The sequence below is a fragment of the Neltuma alba genome, unplaced genomic scaffold (assembly GCF_004799145.2).
Source record: "Neltuma alba isolate B1F8T4 unplaced genomic scaffold, ASM479914v2 tig00011447_pilon, whole genome shotgun sequence".
Classification (NCBI taxonomy): domain Eukaryota; kingdom Viridiplantae; phylum Streptophyta; class Magnoliopsida; order Fabales; family Fabaceae; genus Neltuma; species Neltuma alba.
The window spans coordinates 620,831-633,168 of record NW_021636127.1 but is presented as its reverse complement, the minus strand read 5'-3'; the positions used below and the strand labels follow the sequence as shown (position 1 = coordinate 633,168).

The window sequence follows — 12,338 nt, the reverse complement described above, 5'->3', positions numbered from 1 at the left end:
TTTGGAAAATAATTTAATAAAATAATTAAATATGTATATATATTAATAAATAATATATATTAATAAAATAATTAAAATTAATACGCATATTTTTTAATAAAGTAATTAAATATGTTTTTTGTAAAATAATTAGTTTTGCCAACAAAAAATATGATCATTTCTTAAAGATTTTAAAGATGAAAAAATCCCATAATTTTTTTTTCACAAAATTAAAGAAGCACACAAAAAAATTTCATATCAATTGTCTTAATAATAGAGGTTGGAACGAAAAATATTTGTCCAAGTACTTTTTTTTTAACAACACATTACATTATCTGAAAAGAAAGAAGGAAATAAAAAAAGACATGACTATTCTCGTATATAGTGAATAATTTGATCTCTTATGGAGTCACGAAGTCGAGCCATATGAGATGAAGATTCTATTGATGAAGGTATATGTGAAGATCCAACTCCATCATCATCGTTATTTTCTTCTGCATAAGAACCTTCTTGTTCAAACTGAATAAAACCAGGATCAGAAATGGATGTTGATCTAATGAAGTTATGTATGGCCATTGTTGCACAAACAATTTGAACCTGTGTTGGAAAGTCATAGCTCGGCATATTTCCTAAAATTGCAAACTTACTCTTCCAAACTCCAAAAGTTCTTTCAATAGTGCTTCGTAGACTTGAGTGCAAATAATTAAACGCCTCATTGTCATTTTCAAGTGCAGATGACCTTCGAAAATCAAGGAGATGATAGCGTTCACGTCTGTAGGGACCAAGGTATCCCACGGGTGTCGGATAGCTAGCATCCACCAAATAATATTTGCCTACATGAAATATATGATTGGTGTCAATAAACTTTGTTTTGTAACAGTATCGCATAAATAAATTGTAGCAATTTAAAATATACCTTGAGGCGGATGAGGAAAGTTCATGGAAGGAGTTGTGAGAGCGTGGTCAAATATACGAGCATCATGCGCACTACCTTCCCATCCGGCTAATACAAAAGTGAAGCACATGTCCCAATCACAAACCGCCATTACATTTTGCGTCACTCTTCCTTTTCGGTTAACAAATTTTGTTTGCTCAGTTGCATTAACAACACATGAAATATGTGTTCCATCAATTGCTCTAATAGCATGTTTGAAAAAGGGCCAGTATCGACCACCAGGCTGTATTTTTGAATGCAAATGCTGAAATGTTGGATCTTTTGGTTTGATATTGGACATAGCAAGTCTACAGCATGCCAGTAAGACATTATGGAAATGTCTACTAATTGTCTCCCCCGAATGCTGAAATCTTTCTTGCTGCATCCTACTACTAAGCGCATGGCCAACGGTATTTAAAAACATTGCAACCATTTCATGTATCCCAACATTTCTAGTTTCCATAAGACCGTGTTGCTGCAATTCTGTGCAAAGACTGAAAAACACTTCCCTTTCCATCCTAAACATGTTATAACAACGGGTGGAATGGCCTTGTAAAACGTCCCTTACCCATGCCTTGCCTGTATAAATACTTGTGTGCTGGGGCTCTTTACACAAATGAAGAGAAGCGTATCCACCAACTGCTACTGCAACTTGATTAATCCGTTTGTTCCGTCGTTTACGATACTTTTCCGCAATTTTAATTTCATCAGTCATTTTTTGTCTTGTCCTGTGCACATAGATATAAAATTCAGAAATCCTCATATGAAATTAGTAAACATTTAACAAGGAAATAAGTTGTCTAATTCCTAAAGAAGTTTAGCAGTCACATAATACAATAGTGCTGGTTACATCATTCCTAAAAACATATGCAAATTATCACAGTCATCTCCTGAATAACACAAAAAGTAGTCAAATACTATGATAAGCAACACAAATGAAGTCTCAATATTTAGTTGCGTGCTTCAAGAAGATCAGGAGTCTTTCCCTCTTGTTCTTCAGAGTCACATACATCTCCCTTGCAGCTTGCTCCCTCATAAGGAGTGTTGTGCACCAGCCAAACAAATCAGGATCATCAACAACTTCATCAACTTCGTTAAGGTGCTCCATGACTCCCGCAATTGACATCTCATAAGCACACGCTTCTTCTTCTATCTTCCTAGCACGTGCTTCTGAAATCTCTTCATATTCACGCTGAGAATCATTTTCATTTGCCTGAGCTATCTTGCTTAATGCATCTGCTATTTTCATAGTGGCAGTGTTCTTCTTCTTCATGGATTCACCCTTTTTTTTAACCCCTAATGAGCTACTAGGTCGACTGCCACCTGTGCTTCTACCCCCACGACTGTTTTCCCGTCTCATCCTAGTGTTGCCTCCACTTCCTCCACTATTGTCATTGAATGTGACCGAATTAAACTCTCCGCTTATCCCAGTTGGTGCCCCCAATATTTCATCACTATCTCCAGACCCTTCTTCCATATCATTTTCGGGAACTCCTTCGCTTGGAAGCGTCATGGAAGAAGGTGCCCATGACTGTGGTCCAGTTGCAGCGACAGACCCAAAGAGTTGAGTCAATTCAGCCCGAAATTGAAGTCCTCTTTCTCTAAATTTCTCATAGCCTGGAACTTCCTGCGCATTCAACACCAAAAATATTCTTTATTATGAGAAAAAATGTAAACATCAGAGAAATTGCAAGCTCAAATGAAGTTAAATGATTACCACTATTTTCCTCTCCCACCAATCATCAGGGGCACTAACTGTATTCCTTTCCGCATCCCACCCCAAACCTGTCTCACAGAGCAGCCTATCCCATAACTGCCACTCCTTTCGCAAAGAGTCAAATTTGTTCTTTAATTGGATTTTTGTATAAGCTCTCCCAGTCTTTGCGGTGAAGTTGTCCTCAAGACTTGACCAAGCAGGCTTGGTCAAGCTAGTTCCTTTTCTTCCCCCTTTCTCAACTTCTTCAATGCATAGGTTAATAAAGACTTTTGTGGCTCTTATATCCCACGAAGCTTTTCCATTTTGTTTACTCATGATGCTATGGACCAATTACAACATTTCAGTTATCACAAGTTCAACCCAAAAAACATACCATTCAATTCGGAGATATGATATAACATGTATAGTATTTAACAAGTATAGCCACATGTTCTATACCATTTATGTCAAGTTAATTGAAGTACAACATTAAGGTCAAAAAAGCAGATCCTTTGTCTTCAATAAAGCACAAAAAATGAGAACTAATCAACAAAAGAGTGCAGCAACTGTGAACAAAAAATTCCAAGCAACCGTTTCAGCTACTCTTATTCCAAAAAATTTCACCTTTGCGGAAAACTGGTATATGCTATAGCGACAGGACATTTTACAATACGTGAGAAAAATTTCAATGTTTTGTGTCCAAAATAAAATCCAACAAAAATAATATAAGATCAACAAATAAGAATTCCAGCAGCACAAACATCCACAACCGACCAATGCTCTGCCTCTCATACCCACACAGACGAAGCCACACGATGTCTCTCATACACACACATGAAGCCACACGATGCTCGGTCTGTCATACGCACACACACAAGCCATAGCCAGTCACAAATTCCCGAACAACCATACTCGTACACACACACACAATTCTGATCAATTGTTCCAGAAGGGCCGACGGCAACTCACTCTGGTAACAAGTCGACTGGAGTTTCTGAAGGCACGACGGCAGCTCAACGATGGCAACAACCTTGGTCGGGTTTCGGACGGGACGACGGCAACTCACCGGATTTGATCAACCCACATGATGCTCTGTCTCTCACACACACATACACGAAGCCACAACCAGTCACAACCAAGCGAACACCCAAGAGTTTCACCGAAGAAGAGGAGAGAGCTCACCTGAAACGCTAGATCTGAGCAATGGAACCAGACACAGTGACCTCAGCAAACGATGACCGAACGAACTGAACACGAAAGAAGATCTTGTTAATCGAATGTGTGATAAAATTTCAGAACGAGCGACGGAAACTCACCGGTGGCAACAAGTAGACTGGACTTTCAGCACGGGTGACGGTAACTCACAACCTTGGTCGAGTTTCGGAAGCTATGACCCAATGGCAGCAAGTTCGATCTAGAGGCAGGCAACTCACCGGTAGCACAAAGTCTCGGTCGACTTTCTCAGAAGGGGCGACGGCAGATGCAAGCTGAGAATGGGAGAAGAGGACGGTCAAATTGATCGATTTTCTCAGCAAGGGCGACGGCAGATGGAGAATGGGAGAAGAGGAAATTGTCGATTTTGGAGAGAAGGGGCGACGGCAGATGCGCAGCTGAGAGGGAGAAGAGGATGGTCAGTTCGGTCGAATTTCTCAGGGGCGACGGCAGATGCGCAGCTGAGAGGGAGAAGAGGATGGTCAGTCTCGGTCGAATTTCTCAGGGGCGACGGCAGATGTGCAAGCTGAGAGGGAGAAGAGGATTGTTCACCGTTCAGTGCTCTGACAATAATAATTATTACTGTAACGACTAGTTTTCAATCTTCAGAAGCGAAAAATTCTAGCTTATCGTGAAACCTTGGTTTGGCCGTGCAAAACCTTGGTTTTCTCTGAAACCTTGGTTTTGCAAAAAATGAGGGTGTTTGGCAATCTTTTTACCCAAACCATGGTTTGGGCCTCAGAATTGATTCTACACAGATTGCCAAACACCCCCTTGATTTATGATTGTAAATCTGATGTTTAGACTATTGAATATACTTGGATTGGATGCTGTTAATGTTGGATCATTTATATAAATATATCAGTTTTGAATCTTTGTGTTCAATTGATTATCAGTGATTATTGATGATTAATCTGTGTGCTTGGTATTCTGTGATTGTCGATTGACTTTCTGAGGGCATTTGCACATCCGTTTATCTACACTCTAAGTGTTTTCCAACAATGTTTTAGGAGATGTTAATTAACTTTGATTAAAGTAAGTTTTCATCAATTAAGACTTTGGACCTAAGTGATTACTTGGGGTTTTCTTTAGACTTAAAGACTTTCTAAAACTCCCAATCATTTTATAGGGCAGTGATAGCTGATTTTTCATCATCAAGAGACTGTTTCACCATAATTCCCTTTTAATCCAAAACATTTCTTCATTCAATTAAAACACCAAAAATATTTAATTCTTTGCATTTTACATTTATTGCACCACCCTTAAATAGTTGAAATCCCCCCTTTTTTTAACCCAAATCATCATGTTTTTCATTACCAATTTAGACTAGGTTGTTTTCTAATAAAGTGCTCCTCGAGAAGAACGATTGGTTGCACCCTATACTATATTATCTGGTGCAATCACAATTTTTGATGACCCAGAAGGCAACGTCCCGGTCCGATCACCTCCCCTTATTTCGTCCTAGGCCTATGAAAACCATGGAAAAACTCTTGCAAAATGAATTCTAAAGAGAGAAAGAAGAGGGAGAGAGAAAGGCCAAGTGATCCTATGCAAGATCAAGTTCTAAAATGAGTTATGTTCATGGTTTTTGATGTAGTTTTCACTACTCTTGATGTTATTGCGGTTGGTTATGGATTTTAATAGTTTTTAAGAGTTTGAAACCCTAAGAGGACACGCTGCATGAAATTGTTAAGTGTGTGAAAAGATGAAATTGAAGTTAGAATAATGTTTAAAGGCTTGAAAGGAACAACAATCAACTAGTTTTATGTTGAAATTAGTTGAATTTAATGATTATGTAACTTAAGTAATATTTTGGCCAGAGCTGGTTCTTAGGGCTAGGATTGGATTTTGATGATTTTGGCACTTCTAAAGTGTTTAAAATGAAAAATTGTGTGGAGTAAAGGTGAGAAAACAAGTTTGAAAGCATTAGAATTGAAAATGAAAATTTCGGATCCTAAGTGCATACAATTCGATCAAGGCTAGTTCATAGGGAAGAAGTTAGATTTTGATTATTTTGAGCTTGAAAATTGAATCTACATGCAAAATTGTGTGAGAATAGCATGTAGAATTAATTTTAGAAAAGTTGGAAATCAAGCTCAAAACTTAGAAGTTAATATAGTTGAAAGAAAACAAAGTGTTGATATTGTTGATTACCATAGGTCTAATGAATGAATGAAAATGCATTTAGGGCCATAAGACATCAAAGAAAAGGAATGACAAAGGTTGAACAAGCAACCTTAATGGTTGGAAGCAAAAGAGAGCAAGAAGAAAGCTTAAGGATACAAGGTAGTGAACTTACCTTTCTTGTGTGCTTGATGTGTATGCTTGTGTGTTGATGTATATTAAGTGATTTGATGATTATATGTGATGTAAATGCAATTATGATACACTTTTTCATTGATGTTTTCTATGGCCATGTGTCACACCTTCATTTCAAACCCCACTATACATCATTTGGAATCATTCGGAAGCATTACGCTATACTTAAAGTAGGTAAAAACCAGGATTGACAAATTTTTGATTTTGGTTACCATTCATGTAACCCCTAAAAATCAGGTCAACTTTGAAAAATCATAACTAAATGTAAAAAAAAAATCAAAACGGAGTGGTTCTAAGTCTCACACAAAGCTTATGAAATGCTCTACATAGGAAAAATAATCATGGGCATCATTTCCTCACAGATCAATGCCAGCTTCTACGAAAATATGTACTGTTCATTTGGTAAATTTTGGAATTTCCAGTATTTTTGCCCAACTTTGGAAGGGCATAGTTCTTTGCACAAAATTCCAAATTTAATGATCTACCACTTTATTTAAAGCTAAAAATGTGATCTATAAGTATATCAAATTTCAAGTCCAGATTCAACATTTGTTATTTATTTCATATGTCCCAAGTTTGGTCATTTCTAGGGAAAGTTTATCCCCTAACTACACTTGTTTTGGTTCTTTCTTAACCTTGTACCCGTCCTTAATCATTTGGGACTTAACATATGCTTGAACATACATTCTACTATACTTTCACATGTTTAAACATAGGCATACATGCTTGGCTCCCCTTAGGAGCTATTATCTAATAAACATTTCCAAAGTCATAATATTACATAACAAGTTCCAAAATTTACACTAGGGTACATTAATTGTTCATTAGGCCTTCGGGACAATTTCTTTGCCATTGCCCTTGCTTGAACTCCCTCCTAGGTGGTGTTAAACATAAGAGTGAGATTTCAAAGAAATCCTAATAGCAAGGAATCACAATTATCATGTATTCATGCAAACACTATGTGTAATGCTTTTGTATATTTATCTTGCTTATGTGTTCATGCTTTTATGCCATGGAAAATAAGATATCATACACATATTCAGAGGAAATAATGCCAAGGCAACATAATTCAGACATTGCAATCAACATTTACAGCAAAGCTTAGTCACATCATGGCACACTTTACACACATGCACATTAACACATCAATGTAAGCAAGAAAGCAATTAAAATGTAATTCAATGCTACCTTTTGACACTTGGTTCTTGATTTCCTTTAAGTTCAAGATGTTCTCTTGAGGATTTGGCAAGGTACCTATCAAACCAACACCAATGCCAATCATTCAACAATTATTCAAACACATTACACATTACTTAAACATTAAACCCCCTTTCTTTGGATTTTTGGCCTAATTGTTTTCCCTTTGATCCAAGAAACCTCCTTGGCCATTTCTACATGATTTTTCATGTAGAATTCAAATATCAAATCAGATTTTACAGAATCTAATCCCTTCCTTAAGTTTTGGTCAAAATATAAACGAATTGTATAAGGGAAGATGTTAAAATTTCCAACTTTGATTTTTAATGCTTCCAAATTCAACTTCTCCACATATCCCTACAAAGAAACACCTAAGGAATTCAATGGAAGCATCAAAACCATCAAAATTCAATCCTCAGTCCATGAATTCAAAATGGCCGAACACCTCCCCTTAGGTTCCTACATTTCCACATTTGATTCTAATGAATTAAAACATACTTTCATGGCACAAACCTACACAAAATCACATTTCAAATCCATTGGAACCATTAAAACACATGGAATCAAATCCCATCCTTGAGTTCTTAGTCTGGACAAAACAATGTTCTTGCACCCTAAGAGGTTTCCTTTCCATAATCCATTCCAAAATAGCACCAAACACAACAACACAATCTCATAACTCAAATTACTATCCTCTCCTAGAACTTCCAACAAAACAGAAATGGAACAACACTTCTCCCTCAATTTTAGTCATGATTTGGCCATTAAAAATGCATCAAATTAAATCCTAAACGTACCTTAAGGAGTCTTGGATTAAAGCTTGATGATTAGCCTTGGATTGGAAGTGGTTTGAAGGGTGTTTGGAAGCCAAGAAAATAGTTGTGCAAAACCTCCCCTCTTTTGTCAACTTTTTGTCCTAATTTTGAGTGAAATATAGGGGTATTTATAGACCTCATTTGCTGTCCAAAAACCTGCCCTTGGGCAGTTATTTTTGCCCTAAAATTAAGTGCATAAGTTGGCCAAAATGAGGGGGCAATCCTAGACACTCATGCTTTGACTTAATTTCAAGAGAGTTGATCCAATGGTTGAGATTTTTTGACCCAATTGCTCCAAATGTTTCTTGGGCTGGGGAGCACGTTTTTGGGGATAGTTATAAGGGAACTAAATGGAGAAAATTGGTTAGGAAGTAATGGAATTGGTTAGGATAATTTAAAAATTCATTTGGTCACATAATACCCAATTTCTTGCCCCTTATTAGGAAAAATAGCTAAAGGCTACAAAAATTCTATTTATTTTCATGATAAATCCCTATTTATTCCAAAAGTGTGATCTAAAAGTTTTGGAAATTTTTCAAGACCTCCAGGTATTTATTTCACATTTTCTCCGAAATCGGGTCTTTACCAATGGGAATTCAAAAGTAAATTCCCCATAAATTATTTCCCACATTTCCAATACTTGAAAATAATTTTATAAATTCATATATATTCCTAGAGAGTGTATCTATATTTTTCCTTGAATTTTTTGGGCCCTTAAGTAATTAAAATAATTATACCCCTTAAATTACCCTTTATTTTTCCCTATTTTCCCAAAAATAACTATTTGTTTGGGAATTTTGACCAAAATTTATTTTGGGCTATTTTCACTCCCAAAAGATCATATGTGACTCAAAAACACCTTATTCCACCTTTTTTCTATTTTTAGGAAATTTTTAAGAACTTTTCTCAAAATTACCGTTTTGCCCCTAAGGACCCGATAAAGTCAATTTCGTCCCATTTTGGGTTTCCATGTTTTACTCACACCTTATACTTATCAATCATATCTCTTTCCTCACATTCCCATCACTAGGGTTTCAGGTTTTGGGATGTTACACCATGCATGTTTATATGAAATATTAAGCATCAGAAAATGTTATAAATAAGCATGAGCTAGATCAAGTAAGCATATCATACACTTGCATCTATCTTGCATGTATTGATGGTAATATTTACTCCTGAGATTCTTTTAAATCTCACTCTCCCTTAACCAACCATTATAGGTGATAATGATTAAGCAAAAGATGCATGAAGTGGAAGCAAGAAAAGAGAAAAAGAATTGAAGAAATTCATGTATTAAATTGTATAATTTGTATGTTAATGTATGATATAAATATGGCATTCATGTTATGTGATGATAAATGATGATGATAGCTTGTATAATTGGCTATAATGTTGTATGGGAATGGCTAATGCATGAATAGAATGGTACTATGCAAGAAAAGAATTAATTATTATTTATTAATGCAAGTCAAGAGAATAAGCTATCCCTAATTGAGCAACAAAATTGAGACAGAGTGGAATTGAAGCAAATGATTGATTTTGCCCATGAAATTTGTGGTTAAAGTACACATCCTGAGCTTTAAAATAAGTAGTAGATAACCTAAAATGGATGCGTGTACTAGGAGTTATGCTTGATCAAAGTTAAGGGCAGAGAAACTGGAATGTACAGTTTTGACCAAATAAATAGTAAATTTCAACAACGAATAAAATATATGAATCAACAAGGGTTAAATTCAGTTTTATATTTTTTTCCTATAGAGAATTGAAAGAGCTTTAAATATAATTTTGAACTACTTCAATATGATTTTTTTACAATTAATTATGATTTTTTTAAAGTTGGACTAAAAATCTGGAATTTAACCAATGAATAGTAACCCATGAACCAATTGCAAGTTTTCAATCTACGAGCTTGTTTTATGAATTGCTTAAATCGTAACACTTTCAAACTTGTACTCTAAGGGGTTAAAGAAAGAATGTTTTATTTTGGTATCAGAGTAAAGGTTCTGGCAAATGTTTAAGTAGAACAGAGGTTCTAGTAAAGGTTCTGACCAAGATATAAACAGAGCACTAATTCAAGCGAAGCCTAGTGTGAGAGAAAACTTTGCCTAGGAAGTAATGAATTACTAAGATTGGTACAACTAAGGTTAAAAGATTGAGGTGATTTTTCCAAGGGAAATGGATATAGAGGAGAAGTAAGGAATGACAGAAAGTAACCTAAGAGATAGGTAGTCACTGCTAAGAGACTCCCCCTCAAGAAAGGAATAGTTAAGCTGAGAAAGCTTGACCAGGGTATGAGTCAAAGTCAAAGGACTCTCCCATAGGGTAGTGGCTAAGAGTATAGTGAGCCAGTTAGGGGTATGAGTTAGTGCCCCAATAGGAAAACCGAGTAGCAATCTAAGCCTCAAGTAATCATTGTGACCTCAATAAAGGCAAGGTAACATGATAAGATGTTTGGCATTTGTTTAAATCCCTGAATAAAGGTAGAAACCCCTAAGGGATAGTACACTAAGAGGGATAGAGATTAGATGATATTGAATGAAGAATTGATGATGAATTAGGTGCTTGGCCTAGACACAACACAGCAATGTGATTAAATATTCATTATGTGATGTGATCAGTGTATGATGATCAATATCTGATCATAGAAATGGCTGATCGGGCGGTAAAAGAAGTTAGAAAGAGTAGAGTCAGGAAAGATCTCTCTTGAGGATAGAGTTGAATGAAAATAAATAAGAAAGTGATAGTTTATGGTTATACTGGGAACTGATATATAGAGAGAGATAAATAAGTTAACGATCATACCTAAAGCCCGATAATGCTTAGATACTTGATAATATTAGGGACTAGATAGTATGAGAATGGTAGAGTCTGCTAAAAAGACCTGATAAAGGCAATGTTAAAAGAACTTGAAATGCCATGGCATAGTAAAATACCATAAAGACTGGTACACTGTCATGGGATTATTATGAAAGAATGGGCCTAAAGTATAGGAAGAATGCGAGCAGTGATGACAAAATACGTAAAAGAAAAGGCCATGCTCGTATAAATGATAGAAAAGTAAGAAAGAGAAAGCTATGTAAGTATGAATTCTAGGATGGAAACTTGATAATATGGTATAATGAGAAGTTGAAAAGGGCGAAGTAAAGTATAAGTGGGGATATTCTCCTTAGTTGACCTCTCATTAAGGGTAAAGGTAGAGGTTTGACTCAAAAATTTCAAAGTCAAAATTTCTTTTAAGAGGGGGAGAATTGTCATATCCCGAATTTTAGGCTTAGAAGTACTAGAATTAGTCTAAAATGGGCAGGCTACTAGACCCTTTTTGGCAAAAGTCCCAGAGGTTCCCTGGAGGGACAAAGTTATTCCCAGGAACTAAATCATAAATGAAAAGTTTATTGGGACTGAGAAAAGAGAAAGTTAGAGACTCCAGTGAAGTCTCTACTACACCTTACTTCTAATATATATTAGAGTCCAATTAGAGCCATTTCTAACCACTTTGGATGGCCTTAAACTCAAAAATATGTAATTTGGACGCTAAATTTTAGAAAATCACTATTCATTGAAATTCCAGATTTTTTTTTATCTAACTTTGAAAATTTGTAACTAAATCTAAAAAAATTGAAACGAAGTGCTTCCAAGTTCTATGGAAAGCTCTTTTAATGCTCTTTCAAGAAAACATAATTTCATAGCCCAATTTTTTGATGGTTTTTGGGAGCTTGAAACCCTAAGAGGACATGCTGTATAAAATTTTTAAGCGTGAGGAAAGATGAAATTGAAGTTAGAATAATGTTTAAAGGCTTGAAAGGAACAAGAATCAACTGGTTTTATGTTGAAATTAGTTGAATTTAATGATTATGTAACTTAGGTAATGTTTCAGCCAGATTTATTTCTTGGTACTAGGATTGAATTTTGATGATTTTGATACTTTCAATGTGTTTAAAATGAAAAACTGTGTGGGATTAAGGTGAGAAAACAAGTTTGAAAGCATTAGAATTGAAAATAAAAATTTTAGATCCTAAGTGCATACAATGCACTCAAGGCTAGCTTATGAGAAAGAAGTTTTATTTTGATTATTTTGATCTTGAAAATAGATTCTACATGTAAAATTGTGTGGGAATAGCATGTGGAATTAATTTTAGAAAAGTTGGAAATCAAGCTCAAAAATTAGAAGTTAATATAGCTCAAAGAA

At 35.6% G+C, this 12,338-nt stretch overlaps 1 protein-coding gene across 1 annotated transcript; it reads right to left on the bottom strand.

The window, feature by feature from the left end:
* Window positions 1-1,856: 1,856 nt before the first annotated feature.
* Window positions 1,857-2,945, bottom strand: LOC114713700 (uncharacterized protein At2g29880-like). The gene is made up of 2 exons (XM_028898371.1): window positions 2,631-2,945; window positions 1,857-2,540 (listed from the first exon to the last, which is right to left on the bottom strand). The coding sequence occupies exons 1-2, from the start codon at window positions 2,943-2,945 to the stop codon at window positions 1,857-1,859; spliced, it is 999 nt and encodes a 332-aa protein (XP_028754204.1).
* Between the last annotated feature and the right edge of the window lie 9,393 nt (window positions 2,946-12,338).

Excerpts from the sequence above, each read along its gene's own strand:
- LOC114713700 (XM_028898371.1), bottom strand. The coding sequence starts at position 2,945 with ATGAGTAAACAAAATGGAAAAGCTTCGTGGGATATAAGAGCCACAAAA. Across the intron at positions 2,541-2,630 it reads GGTGGGAGAGGAAAATAGTG|GAAGTTCCAGGCTATGAGAA; the intron begins GTAATCATTTAA and ends TTGAATGCGCAG.